Source organism: Barbatula barbatula, assembly GCF_947034865.1.
Source record: "Barbatula barbatula genome assembly, chromosome: 6".
In the NCBI taxonomy this organism is placed as follows: Eukaryota; Metazoa; Chordata; class Actinopteri; order Cypriniformes; family Nemacheilidae; genus Barbatula; species Barbatula barbatula.
In genome coordinates, this window is record NC_136765.1 from 2559686 (window position 1) to 2575337 (window position 15652).

The 15652-nt window shown below is 41.9% G+C and overlaps 1 protein-coding gene across 2 annotated transcripts in view; it reads left to right on the forward strand.

The window, feature by feature from the left end:
* The window catches only part of ralgapa2 (Ral GTPase activating protein catalytic subunit alpha 2), an 88761-nt gene that overhangs the window by 51933 nt on the left and 21176 nt on the right, over positions 1–15652 (forward strand). For both annotated transcript variants that reach the window (XM_079458709.1, XM_079458708.1), the window contains exons 32-38: positions 1519–1702; positions 3562–4363; positions 6011–6082; positions 7555–7678; positions 7762–7917; positions 11524–11682; positions 12410–12537. In XM_079458709.1, the coding sequence (XP_079314835.1) occupies positions 1519–1702; positions 3562–4363; positions 6011–6082; positions 7555–7678; positions 7762–7917; positions 11524–11682; positions 12410–12537 (1625 nt within the window). The remainder of the gene's footprint in view (positions 1–1518; positions 1703–3561; positions 4364–6010; positions 6083–7554; positions 7679–7761; positions 7918–11523; positions 11683–12409; positions 12538–15652) is intronic.

Below are 15652 nucleotides of genomic sequence, written 5' to 3' on the forward strand. Positions count from 1 at the left end.
TCATGCTCCCAGGAAAAAAATTGCCAAATTATTTAAATGCTCCATTGTGGGATTGATAAACTGGCCAATGAATGGCGAACGGCAGAATTCGGTTCATCATCATATGAGAGAAAATGCACCTGCTGCAAAGGGTAGAAGGGAAGAATAAATGTCCTTTGTTTTCCTCCGCACTCGTTTGACTGTTAATCATTTTCCTCCAGTTATTATACGCTCAGCAGGATTACTTTAATCTCCCATTTGTCAGAGCTGAGTGGTGTCTAATGCAAAGCACATGTATGTAACCCTGGGCAGTACTTGTGCGTCTCAAGGCCTGCAGCTACTCAAATATTCATTTGTGTTATCTGTCCTTTAGGGTCATGGACTCTTAATTCATTTGTGAAATTGCAGTGGTTTTATTTATTGACTTTTTCATAGACAATTTAAAATCAGTATTCATGACAGTTGAACTAATGAGCGAGTACTTTAAATTAACATCAATGTAATTGCTGATTAAACGTTCAATTAACAAAAAGCTCTGCTTAATAAATTAATAAACTAATTTGAAAATCGAATTATAAATGTAGCAAATATTTTGATTATCGTTTGGTATAGTGTCAAAATGAATTGACATGAAGGAAGAAGTTTAGATGTGGTCTAAAGTCATCCATTTGGAGCAGTTTACCAATAAGAATGTAGCACAAATGAATCTTGATTCATCTACTAAAACAATTAGTTGTGTAGTGTGCCATTGGTTACTGATTTACATTGAAAGGTCATCCATCACAACCTTGAATGACCCATGTCTCTAAAACATCGGCAATTTGCATTTGAACCAGATGGCACTATATGGCTCAGGGGTGGTGATTATGCTGCAAATTAAAGTTGGATAATTGTATTTTGAGGTATTTTTACATAGATTTCACGTTTATTTAGCTTACAGGGTGGTTGTTTGGATGCGAGTGTGCAATGTTTGAGAATGAGCCAAGGGATAAAGTCTTAATTAAATCAAACAGAGCAAACCTGTTCAGGCAGTATGATAAACTGTGCTGGACTGTGTCTTATCTTCTTCAGCCAATCGAGTCATGGCCATCTGTTTTTGCACATCGATACACTCCCATATCACACGAGAAATAGATTATTAGCCCATAAAGCCCCTCTCCCTGGGTTTGCTGGCTTAGCATTGTAAATATCGTCCCATCTCCATATGGCAACCCTGTAGCGCTCAACCACACAGTATGGGTGTGACAACGTTTCAGTGTATTACAGATTGTTTTTAATGCATCTCAGTGTTTTGCCAAAAAATAATTCATTATGGCTGGAGTCCACTGTTTGATGCATGTAATAGGCTTTCAAGTCCAAGACAGCTGTTTATTATTAAATAAATAGTTTTTCACATGTGATGTCCCCTTTTTTCTGAAGGTGTTCCTCAGAGTTTTGTATTAGGCCCTATGCAGCTTCGTAGTTGTTGTGTAATTTGTAAGCATATGTTATACGTTAGAATATTAATTTACGGTTTCTCTGCTCTCTCCGCTGTCTCAGGTGCTCCACACTTGTGTATCAGGGTCTAACCTCCACACTCAGCAGAGTCACTACCTCCTCAGTCTCGCCGATCTGTCCACAGATTACGAGCCTTTCCTTTCTCTAGGCCAAGTCAAGAGCTTTGAAGCAACACCTGTACACAATGCCATGGGAGACTTTGGAAATCTGCTTACTGTGGCTGAAGGTAAGGACAGGCGACAGTGTGATCATATTGTTGTATAATTATTGTATAATTGTTCATATTTAAAGTATTTGGGTGAAAATCACAAAACATTGAGACAATAATTTTTGTTCTGAAATGATTTCAAAGTGCGATTCCTAACAGGCCAAGCTGATTTATCTTTACATACACTATAAACACATACATATCATGTGTGTGCACTTTGATTTTGGGGTGAAATCTGACCCAGACACACAAAAAGACACTTTTATGTGTCACATGATATAATTATTATTTGTTTGGAATATTTTTGCCACACATCAAGACAAAGTACTCAGGGTATTTATATTTACAAAACATATTACAGCAGCTTTCAGGGTTTCATCCTTAATTGCGAAACTGCTGCATCCCCATAGAAAAAACAAAGAAAAGAACAAAAAAGGGACATTTTTAATCCGTCCCTTAAGTTTCTACTGAGCTCTGTTGAATCATATTAGAGCAAATGTAGCACAATGTGAAATGAAACAGAATTTTAAAGAGGTGTGCATTAGTTCCCTCATCCACTCAAAGTAAGCCCATTTATGCCAATTATTAAAGAAATGTTTTTCCTCCTCCGACCTTGCTTTATCCATTAGGCAATATTTCTCTTCTGTGTTCTCTACCTTGGCATGTCATCAAATGTCATGTGTTTTTGGTGGGCATGGGGGCTGGGGGGGTGTAGTGCTTTCTTTCAACTGCCTTTTATGACAATACATTTATATCTGCGGCAGAGAGGAAGAGAAAGAATGCTAGCTTTTGCAACTCAAACATCTCGGTCCATTGACGTGCCTTTTATATCTCAACGAAGGAAAAAAACAAAGAAGCCCAGCCAAAGAGCAACTCGCGAGCAATATTCCAGTACCTAGCTCATATTGATTAGCTCACTTCAAAGCTCCATGCATCCCTAATGCAACTTGCTCGTCTTTCCAAAGAGCTTTTTGCACTTTGATGAGGATGATAGTATTGATAGCACTGTCACAATGTGAGCACTTTGGCTTTTTTCCCCCTCTCCTCAGTCTCTCATCTTAATCTTAATATCCACTAATGACAACACTAGATTTCTCACTTGGAGAGATGTTCAGCCTTCGGGGGTCTTTAATTCATGCGCTGTTTTTCGAGCCCCATTCACTCGTGGCTAAAGGTGTGATGCTCAATAGTGCAAGCTCTTTGAGTCGGGTGTTAAGAGACTGAATAGATAATTTTAAGGTGTCTGGTGGGCACCCGTTAAGACGACTGGATGGTGCTAAAAGCCAGATTACAATATGTACAAGGTAATGCACAGTCATTCTGTTATAAGTGAATCAAATTTGATATATTGCACTATCCAGCTTATTCTACGACTAATAAAATATTGATTTAAAGCTGCAATCCGTAACCTTTGCCTCCCTGTCGCCATCTATATTCAAAACATAAAATAGCAATTCCACTTTAAGTTGTTATCTTTACATTGGATGAAGATGATACCAAACGCACAATTCCTCCAATATCAACGTTATAAATGATTATAATCTTACTTTTTTTGTAAGATAAGAAGACTGTTATTGTTAATGCGTGATAACTGTAACAGGTGGACATTTAACCTAGACGTCATTTACGAAATCAAAAATCTGCGCACCCCCCAAAAGGTAAAAAACAAAAAAACATATTCAGCATTTGCTTTTAATTTTCTCACACCCACGCTATCCACAATGTAGGTTACACTTTTTCTCAGTAAAACAATTATTTACTTTTCTGCTAAACAAACTGTCAGCCACATCTTCGATGACTTGAGGGTAAGTCATTTTTCAAATGTAAAGTGATTAACTTTACATTTTTTATTTGATATATATTGTCTTTTATTTCAGAAAAGAAAAGAAGAAGCTTGGAGCTGATTCCTCTAACTGCTCGCATGGTAATGACACACCTGGTCAATCATTTAGGACACCATCCTCTGAGCGGAGGCCCGGCCATCCTAAACAGCCTGGTGAATGAGAACCACGACAACCCTTACGTAGAGTCCTCTGAACTCTCCTCCGAAGTCTTCAAGAGCCCCAATCTACAGCTCTTCGTCTTCAATGACAGCACGCTAGTCTCATACCTTCAGATCCCCTCCGACAATTCCAGCACTGCTCCGGTTAATTCAAACCCCCGAGATCATTCCTCAGAGGTCCGCGTCATCGTTCGGGACATCTCTGGGAAGTACTCGTGGGACGGTGGCATTCTTTACCGGACGTTGGAAGGAGCCGCTTCGAATTCTGCCGACAGCAAAGAAGGCTCTTGTTACGAGACCATCCGGCCTGCCGCCGCATCCGAACAGATCTCCGTCCATTCTTCAGAAGTAGAGGTGGAAGATGGCGTGGATGTGTTGGATCAGCTGCTGGAAGACATGGGAAACAGTAGCCCGGAGTGCCTGCCGCAGCCCGAGCAGAGACTCACCCAGCCGCCGTCTCCACCCATGGGTATGAACCCTGAGATGGAAGGGCTTATCATGGATGCCATCCTCAGGCAGACGCAGCAGGAGGACGAAGAGCTGGCGCGGAGACAAAGCGAGGACTCTAGCATCAGAGCAGCCTGTCAGAGGGAGCCCACGCACCAGGAACCCAAATCACCGTTTTACCTTTGCAGACTTCTCCTCAATGACCTCGGCATGAACTCTCGTGAACGCAGGTAATTCACATGCGACAGAGGAAAATGCGTTTAATGCGAACTAATGCAGATTAGGTTCAGAATGATGATTAAAACAGAGTATTTGTTGCTTTTGTATCAGTAGATGCTGTACTCTTTCAAAAGATGTGTAACAGTGCCCCCTATTGTGCAACAGTAAAATGCAGGAAACATTGTCGCATAAAGGACCCCAATGGCGGCTGATAAATGATGTAAAATTCAGGCAGGGAAAGAGTTACAAAATGGCATTCAGAGTTTCACCGAACAATGAAAGTTAAAGGTAGAATGCTCATAATTACATATTCTTATACTCCAGATGTTGAGCGTTTTTAGGAAGTGTGCTGTCTATTTTTAGCCTATTCAACACATATAGACAACAACCACAAAGTCAGGATTTGGGCTTTACAAATGTATTTACGAACACGTGACTCGGACACTTAACAGGGCTTTTGTCGGGCTCTCAGACCACACAATAGCCCCATTTTCTGCCATTTTTCCGTAACCCAAGAGAAGTTGACAACCCAACATTAGTGACTGACAGCAAATAGTAACTACTGTAGACGAATGGCAATGACACAGTAGGTAGCCTAATGTCAAGTGTGGTTCTCTTAAACACAAAATTCAGTCCTGGACAATGAAAGACACTTCTGTTGTATGCAGTTGTCAGTACAACTCCAAGTAGGACGGAGAGTCACATTTGACTTTTGTGTAAACTAGAGGTCGACCAATATGGATCTTTCATTAGCCGATGCAGATTTTTAGAAAGGATGTTTTTTTAATTGACTTAAATATCCTTATTTAACCAAGGCCTTGTTCTGACTTAAGCAAATCCTTGTCTGGTAAACCATCTTTTAAAGTTTGGTTCAATGACGAAAAACATACCAAGCAAGGAGAATGTTTTCTCTCAGTTTCAGACAAACACTTACAGTGTTCAGCATGTCTCGCGGCTTTAGTTATTTGAAATGATGCTTGTTACCAAACAGATGTCAACCATCATTGACTTCCATAGTAGGAAAAATTACTTGTTGAACACAAAAGACGACATTTTGAAGAATGTAGGACAGCAAACAGTTCTGGGACACTTTGCTTTTTTACTACAATGGTGGTCAATGGGGGTTGAGATCTGTTTGGTTATAAGCATTATTGCAAATTGATTTCTCCGTGTTCATCAGAACAAAAACATTTATACCCATTTGAAACATATCGAAGGTGAGTAAATTATGACAGAATTTTTGGGTGAAGTATACATGGCTTATTTTCCCCTGAACTCTTTGTAAATCGCTTTGGATAAAAGCGTCTGGTAAATGTATTTCTTTAAGGAAAAAATGTTACGTGTACGTTTCAGCCAGAAGTTCCGTCTTTAAACAAGGCATGTCTGCAAAGTTCGAGTTGCATACATTTAGACTTAACTAAGTGGTTGAAGGCTCGCTAACAATAGAAAAAGTTACTCGCATTCTCAAGCATTTTCATATTTAATCAATAAAGTATAAAACGATTAAAAGGATACAAATAATGTAAGTCTTATCGTTTTCTTGTGAAGTTGAAATGATTTCCTGTGTAACAAATGTTTTATGTTACTCTTACCGTTTAAAGGTAAGCATATTTGTGGAACGTCTGGTTTCCTAACTACACCATTTTCTTATTCCAAAGGGAGAGCTTTCATCTTCTAAAGAAGAACTCCAAGCTCTTGAGAGAACTGAAGAATTTGGACTCAAGGCAGTGGTAAGGTTTTTCGTTTTTCAGAAAGCGTCCGTGCCTTAAAGTTTCCTGCTGAAAATCACGCACAACACCACAGGAAAACATTATTTTAACCCTCCTTTAGATTTCACAGCACTTAACGCTACAAATCTTAGCAAACAAGAGCGTGCATTTGGAGAGCTCAATCACGCAGCCTGATGCCAGTCTACAGAGAGCGGCTAAATCCTTTAAAAGCACTATTAAAGAGACATGTCTTAAGACTACTTTCAGATCCTCTGCTCCTCACAGCCTAATCCTGCTCACGTCTGGCTGATCACAGCTCCTCACTTCTCCGCCGGCAGCGATCAATGGGTGCTCAGAGTGCCTAATTACAGAGGCTTATTAAAGAATACCCCCAGGACCGGCCCACAGTTCCCTTTGGCGCTCAGAGCCGCCCCACACATAGCAACCGCTGACTGAGCATGCCAAACATCTCGCTGCAAGGGCATGATGCTTCCCTAGCAACACCGCTCGGAGAGAGACGCCGCTCGCAGGTTTTCACGCATACCAGTGGTTTGTTTATTTGCGACACAGAAACGCGGTGCAACAACGCTTCAGTTGTCTTTTCAAATTCACGTCTTCGTAAATTCTGGATTGTTTGAACACGTACGTTTCTTTTCTAGACCGTATCTAACTAGATTGAATGAATAATGAACATAAAATTCCTAGTACAACAAGTAGCCGGTGTAAACGCATCCATTGTTTTTGCCCGCCCTTGTCGATCCAACAATTGCTCTTACACAATTTCATAATTTGTTGAATTTTAGAAAAAATTTATTTCGTCATTAAATTCTAAATGATTTACTGAAAGTATCTTTATTTTTATATTTATTTGATATATTCTTTATTTCTTGCAACATGTGTAACGTCCCTATTAAAATGGGAAATACTTTATGAAATTATCACACCCCATCACATCATTTGGTCTTTTGAACTCTTCATTTTTATGATTTCAAAGGTGTTGTAAGAAAACTCTTATATTGAAAATTAAAATTTGACATTATTTACAAACCAACTTTTGGATTCCAGCTCGCTCCTACTAAGTAAAACTTCCCTATTAACCATATCCGTATTCATAAAAAAGTACCAACAAAAATGTAAGCAGTCTATATCCAAAATGTGTTTGTGGCTCATTTTTTAAAGATTTTAAATGTTAAATTTGTAATCTATAATGTTTGCCTCTCTATCGCCGTCTCAGTTTGAAACATAAATTTACAGATTATTATGGATTTACTTTAACAAGTTCTGAAAACAAATAACGTCCCCGAACTTATACTGTAAATCATTATAAACTTACAGTTGTGTATTGTGGCAAGACGACCGTTTACAATACTAATGTTTTCTGTACTTCCTCAGGAACAGAATTGAGTTCTTTTTATCTAAAAACGTTTGCAGCCTTAACAAACGATAATTATAATTTTTAATCCAAATGACTTTGGTTTGTTTTGTTTTTTCAGTCGAGAGACCCATAAGATTGCCGTCTTCTACATTGGAGAAGGCCAAGAGGACAAACGCTCCATTCTGTCCAACACTGAAGGCACTCAGGCTTATGAAGACTTTGTGTCTGGACTCGGATGGGAGGTGCGGCTCACATAACCGACCACATACAATGAAACCAACTTCAGCAGTCTTCATCTGTGACCGTGAATCTGTTTCTCTCTCAGGTGCATCTGGCCACTCACTGTGGGTTCATGGGAGGTTTACAGAGGAACGGCAGCACGGGAAACACAGCGCCATATTACGCTACCTCCAACGTGGAAGTCATCTTCCACGTGTCGACTCGCATGCCTTCTGACTCAGACGATTCCATCACTAAAAAGGTATATCACAAATCTTCACATTCACATCACCTTAGACATGTTCATGTGTATTAAACTGTTTCAATTAGTCGTGGGCAATATACCACTGTAGTTAAAAAAGAGTGGAAATGACTTTTTCTGTAACAACATGAATATCTTATTTGGGCTTATATCATCCACCCGACTCAGACCCTGATCATTTTTAAACAGTTGAGTTTAGCCTAAATGGTGTTTTATGGCTGGCGTGTGGCTCAAGCACAGCAGCAGGCGAGTGACACGTGTTTGAAGCGTGACTCCAGAGATGTTCCGCCGATTGCATGTCTCTGTCAGACCGCTGCTAGCTTTGACACCGTGTTGTCAGCGAGGGAGCCGAGCGCGTGCAGATTTAGTAACAGCTCTAGCTCTCCGGGCTCTCGCACGCGCTGTGACCGGGGCCCCGATCAGCACATTAACTCACACCGCAAGGGCCAAAGGCCTGCCGGATACCAGCAGGGCCCTGCTATCGAATTCCGCCCGTGTCGGCAGGATAGCGATTGATGTGCGTTAGCAGGTTAACGTTGGCAAAATGAGCCAGTGGGAACCCGCGTAGCTCAAGCGCTCGATTCGATCACGTGGCCTGCGGAGAAGAAAAATTAATCAGGCTACTGTCTCCTCCCGGTCTCAGTCAGAGCTGATATTAGCCCGTCTCAGCTGCACTACGCTCTCCGGCTCGTGTGCCGAGAGCTGCGCTCGATTCATTTTGGCTCCGTAATTACTCTAGGGGCGAGAGAGGGCGACCGGCGGGGGCAGGGCTGAAACGGCTACAGGCAGGAAGTAACTCCTCTAATTTACAAATGCAACTTTCAGAGACGGGGACAGAAAGGAGGGGCGACAACAAGAAAAACACAGGGAAAGAATTTCTGAATCCAATTGAGTGCTGGGGGCAGAAGGGAGCCGAGCAGCTGGCTGGCCCAGTAATGCAGTTACTGGGAGGGTGTTGCCATGCGAGGCCGTAGTGTCAGGAGGCAGCCGGTCATCACACACGCACACACGGTTCTTTGTTGCAGAGGGATGGACGCTGCTGTTTGTACAAGGCAGCATTTGAGCCTCAGGGCATCTCTTCTGTTCTGTTCAGTGTTAATAGTCAACGTATATGTTGTGCTCCAGGCAACGTTTGAACTGTTATACTCTCTTATAAGCGGTAGTTGATAATGCAAGCCTCACCTAAATCCACTCAAGAACCCTTAGCAACCACAAAGCAACACCCTGACGACCACTGTCGAAACCTTGAAAATAATAATAGTGGCCAGTTTGGCACGGGCAGGCACGGCTATATTGTTAAATGAAGTCAAATCCGGCTTTCTTCGAAGTCTGCGTTCTTTGACACCTGCTCCCTTTCATTGAGATTGACATCTGGTGCACACGTACAGTATGTCACGCATCTCATGTCTCCGCCGAACCTGTTTACATACCACCGATTCTTCTGCCGTCTCCAAATGGTTAGGTATGCGCCAGCTCAATCAGCTTGTTGTGGATTTGTTTAATTTTAGCCCATTAGCATAATTAAGGGCTTATGGGCAAATGTGCTAATTGCATTTTTTAGTGAAGAGGACATGTTTTTGTAATGGCTCATTAGGCTTTGGTGCATCGGCAGATGTTTGCCAACCCATTGAGAGGAGGTCGCGCCATCGCGTCCAATTTTTTTTCCAAAACTCAAAACAGGTCACTTTGAATCTTACCATTTTGGTAATAGTCCACTTAATTGTTGTTATTTGTTCACAATGAAGTCTTAATGGTCGGTCCTGTTTTTGTTTTGTTTCGATTTTGCACATACATGATCCCACAGGAAACAAATGTACAGTGTGTACGATACACGGTGGATGTGGATGATATAAGCAAAAAATCTAATGGTATCATATACATCATAGTATATCGGGATATCTTAATAATAGACATCTGTGAGATCCTTGAAAGTGCCATGTTAGTTGGGCCCATCATATAGTTCTTTCCAACTAACTCTTTTTCTTTTTTTGTGAATATTTTAAGTGACTGGTTTGCCTGTTTTTATGCACCACCGCAAAGGAAAAAAATTAGTTTGATCGATTTTGACGAAAAACTGCTATATTGGCCAATAACCTTGCCACACCACCCATTAGCAGCAGTCCTTTTCAATGGATAATGCATGTGTTTATTTGCAAACTTTGAGAAGAATTTGATTTATGTACAGCTTATGTATAATTCAATAGCATCCATATTGAAAATCCGCCATCCTACTCTCTAGATGCAGTTGCAAGAAAACGTTGGGTTTACCTTCAAAAACCCTTTGAATTCTGCATGATTACTGTCCATTATAGAGAAACGCAATCTGATTAATAACGCATAACGAACAGTCGTGTATTAAACCAGAAATATTAAGAGTCATGTGTTTGGATTAATATGAATGAAGATGTGGGTTGTGCAGGTGCCTCGTCTTTTAAGTAAAGACGCCTTGGTTGGTTTACTATTGTTTCACCATCCTGGTTCTGATGTAAGCCATCTCCTGGTCACTCCCGGACCCTGAAAGATATTACTGATGACAGAGAACCCAGGGGCAACAGTAGAATAACTCCAGAAACCCATGTCTGAACAAGTGATGTTAATACCACATCTATGTAAAAACTGCCTTGCAGCAGATCTCAAATGTGCCCAAGACCACCTGTCAGTTCCACAGTTGCTTCTGAAAATGTTGCGATGGGCAGTCTGGCAAAAATGCACAACCCCTATGAGGAGGGAAAAGGGACTTCACACCAGGAGAGCCTGAATTCTTGGCATCAAAGATAAATTCAAGACGTCTCACAGTAGAATGTCCATTGTTTTTATTAGACCATGTTTTCTGAGTTATTTAAGTTTTTCTTGCCACTTTAAAAGAATCATAAAAAAGGCCACACCCACTTAGGAATGATGCTTGAAATGTATTCTGGTTTACAAATGTTTACCTGTCGTAACCAGTATATTGCCCGACTCTAAACTAGTCTATACAAATCACTCTTCTGCTTGAACTTGACAGATTGAACAGGTTTTAGGGATGCTGGTACACTACCTATCTCTACACCCATTATGAAGATTTTCTTACAAGCATGTGAAATAAATGATCTGAACACATTACTGGTTACTCTCGGAGCTCTTGCATTTCGAGTCGCTACGGTTTTGGCAAAATGAGCTTGCAAAAATGCATTTCCCAGAGATGTATGTATATTTGTATGTAAAATGAAAATATAAGCAATTTTCTAGGTAAAATCAATTTGTTTAAATGATTGAAACATAATGAGCCCAATCTCTCCAGCTCATTTCATTTAAGATTGAAAATTCCCAAAATCATTTCAGGAGTTGTTACGGACTAAAATAGATGTTCTGCCTTTGCTCTTTTTTCTGGAATTATTGCTCCCTATTAAGAAAATATCTCTCCGCGTTTAAACATGTGTGCATATGTGTTTTTTTGAAAGCTGTAAACATTTGAGTTCTATTTTTCAGGCTTTTTTTCTGTTTACTCAACGTGTATGCACTCCACAAATGTATTTCTGCAATTGTTTTTCTCAGATGAAATGAATGTTTAATGTCGGCAACATTTTATGGGTTGAGCGTCAGATTTATTGATGCATTTTGCCGTAGCTTCGCCACTTGGGAAACGACGAAGTGCACATCGTGTGGTCGGAGCACTCACGGGACTACAGGCGAGGAATCATCCCCACCGATTTCGGAGACGTCCTGATCATCATCTACCCGATGAAAAACCACATGTTCTTCATTCAGATCATGAAGAAACCACAGGTATGTCCCCTAACGCGATCATAATGACATTACTTTACATTAAATACCGCAACAATCTGCTGTAATTCACCCGGTTTTTACGTCTTACGTGAAATTCCTCTCCAGAGGCGTCTTAAGATCAGGATGTGCGATGTTTCTCTGATTGGAGGAGATGTGGATTGTGGCTGGATGGGACAGTTTCTCTTCCTGTCTCGTTTCTGAGTGCACTAATGCTCAAAGTCCATTACTGCACCGTCGGCACGCCGCTCTCATCGCGGTCAAGCTGCCTTTCATCTTCCTCCTCCTGCATCAGCCTCTAGATCCCCAGAGAAACCCAACTTGCATCATTTGTCATTTCTCGTAAACACGTCACCGCCACAGAACTCGGCTGCTTTGTGCCGAGCGGCCTGCGATAATCAGACAGCGTCTGATGTACGTTTCATGCTCTCTGTCACCAGCCGCAATTAGTGAAATTCCCTCGGCTGTGCCGCCGTTATCTGCTTCTACTCTCAAATAACTCTTATTTCATCCACTCGATAAACACAAGCCTCCACAAATGGAAGTGCTGCATTATCTATCAACTGGATTCGTTTGTCCTGGTTCGAACTATTTGATTTTTTTCCTGCTTTTTGCACACAGCATTGGGATTAGACTTCCTAGGTTTCATAGGGGGTTTTGATATGAAAGTCAAAAACGATTCGGTTTTGCTTTTCTCACCGTGTCCTCTCTTCTGTTTTCTATCCATCAGGTGCCGTTCTTTGGTCCTCTGTTTGACGGGGCGATAGTGACAGGAACTTTGCTGCCAAGTTTGGTGCGGGCCACGTGCATCAACGCCAGCAGGGCCGTGAAGTCTCGATTGCCGCTCTTCCAGAGTTTGTATCCTTTACTTTTAAAGATTGTGAGATCATCACATTATCATCATTATGCTATTAACAGTATATCGACAGCATCAATGAAAAGAAAAACAGTGTCTTTATAAGATATAGACAGTTAGACCAATCAACGTTAAGAATCCAACAGAGCAAAGGGCCAACTAGCAGCACTCTGTAGCAAAGCACTTTAAGATTTTTGTAATCAGTGTTTAGTCATGTAATAAGCTCGTATAACACCTCCAGCGTGCAGTGGAAAAGATATCATGCCTTACATTTTTACCAAGTGTGTATGTTCTTGAAACGATATTACGTCACTGGTCATGTAATGCGTCTCCTGTGAATAGGGTGTGAACGGCCATTAAGGATATTTCGTTTTCACAGCTTCCTGCAATGACTTGATCCGTCCCTATGAATAATTGATCCGCATTTTACTGCTGCCTCTACACCACTACATCTTATCTGTCTGTCGTAAGAGCATCTGCTCTAGAGTCGCCACTTGTACATATCGGCACAAACGTGCATTCCCGCTCACTCACTGTTGGTCTTTCCATTACATCTCTTCTGCGACATTTTCCGGTCAAATCCGTCTTTAGTTGTTTTGAGGTTGTTAACATGACCTTTTTAACTTGGACCACTTAAGACACAGGGCTTAACAGACTGTTGTCCTAAACGGACCCAGAGGAGACGGAAAAACATGTCGTGTTAAATAATGACTTTCATATTTGAGATGTGACATGAAAAATACAACGATCTTAGTCTTGTTTTGTTAAACAAATGCCTGCAATGACTTAAATCAAGGTTAAAAGTCTAGTTTATTTTTTAGAATTTGTACTGAAAAAGGCCAAAAATACTAAGTAAGAAGCCCAGATTGAGCTTTTCCAGTTCACATTGTCATAAACAGGTCTAACATAAGGCAGGTCTACATCACATGTAAAGGGAAAAAATCTAATGTCCTCCATATTAAGCTGCGGTATGAACATAGCCTCTTCACTCCATTCCTCCCTCTGCTCTCGGTCAGAACAATGACCTTGCCTCTCGCTCTGAAAGGCGTCTTTTTTGTGCCGAGATGAAATCTTGGCTGGAGTTTTCTGCTTCACAATGGGTTGGGGTCCCTGCAATCTTCCCGCTTGTTGTGCTCGGTGCTCCAATGTAATTAGTTGAATATTTCTTCAAAGAGAGTCCTCGTGCACCCTGCGCCGGCTGATAAAAGCAGGTGTCTCTCTCCGACCCCGCCGCACTGATGGAGGGGACTCCAGCGGTCCGAACCATCACTCAGCTCTAATTGGATGGGTTTTGGTGAAATGACCACCAGCGCTTGGTATGGGGCACTGCAATCCACCCCTGTGCCCTACGCTGGCCTGTGCCCGCACTCTATTGTCTGAGATCGTACGCTTGTGTACGCAGGTGAATATGGATCTCTGTCACGCACGTCTCTGGGATTTCGTTTTTTCAAAGGGCTTAATGGGAGATGTTTGAACAGTCCCATCTCCTGCTGATACCATTCACATCGGGCTTAAGATGAAATAAGGATCCAAGATTATTGATTCATCAGCTGGAGTTTGATGCAGGCCAAGTTTTGCAAAACGGGGTATTACACAATGATAAAGATTTGTCTGATACAAGAGTCCCCTTGGTTTTAATTGTCTGCGACCGCTGATTTTCAGTTGTTGACCTTATTTGCATAATTGTTTTGAAAATGAAGTGTCGGCACACATGACTATGTTTGTCAGTGAGTTTATGAATGTTATCAGCCTCATCAGCTCAACTCCCCACTGTGTTTATTGACCAACCAACTATGTTCTCAGACTCCAGGAGCAATATTTTTTATTTTTGGCGGCAGTTGTTAGGCGGGCTTCTTTTGACCTTGACAGTGACCAACGCGGTCCTTCTGACCTCCGGTTCACACCAAATAACTCACAATCCATATTGTTCACGACCTGACAAATGTGGCGGGTAGTCGCAAAGCTCCCATCACAAACACTATGAGCCTAATGTTGATTTGCAGCCAAAAAATATGCCCTCAAGACCCTCAAGTAAGGAGTGGTGGGATTTCTCGGGCAACAGTCAACCTGGTGTTATCCAGTTACTTTGATTTGGCAAGGTGGCCGCCGGCTTAACTCTTCTGCCTCATCTTGGCCTCAAGTCAATGTCTTTTTGGCAGCCCCTCTCTCCACCTCTGTGCGAGGCAATATCAAGAGAGATGCTTCAGCCCATGTGGGCTTTCTAATGGCAGGCCGGTGGCCTTTAATACGTGGGGCAGAGATTCGCTGACCTTCAGTATCTTTTGCTGCCTCCCCCGCTGACTGAGAATCGATGGAGTTAGCCTGCTTCCTTCCCCGCTCTCTCCTCCCGGCTCACATCCATCTCTGGGCACAAATCAATAGCCGTAATCTGTTCCTGCCTGCCGTCAGTCATGCGAGACTGTGCTTTTAGCACCTGTGATAGCACGCGGGAGGATATGTAAGGGTAGGTTGGGGCGTTGTCACATGTAAAGCACAATTCGAATGCTAGCGGTTCAGGTCAGAGAATTATGAGTGTAGTTGTGGATAATGTCTTATCTTGCAGACGAGTGATGAAATTATTACAGTAGGTTCCCATAGGGCCTGATTGTGACGGCCAAGCATTCACATTTATGTTCTGGCCTGGAGAACGTCTCTGGCCCTGCAGAGCATCTTTGAGATGAATGGAGATGACTTCAGAGCCTCTAATCCCATTTTCATTCCGGCATGCTGTTCTTTTTCCCCACGTGGTTTTGTTTCGCTCCCCATGCTTTCCTGTGATGACCAACTCACCAGCTGTTGTTGGAGGACCTGACAAAGTCCGGCGCGTTAGATCACCGAGTTACGCCAGCCCACTCACACCCGCCCAAAGTCTTTTTCCCCCTCTCGGCATCGTTTCTGCACCTGCACACAAGAATAGTGCTCCCAATGTTGCAGCAATGTTTTGGATGAAACCTAATCTTTTCAATACCCAGATGACCTGCTGCATTCGCCATAATATGCAACAGACCACCCTGCAATGAATATCGTATCCCACAACGCAATGCACTTTTCTATTTCCAGTGCATTAGATTAACCAAACGTAATATAAGCAGTGATTTTACTCTAATGACTATTCAC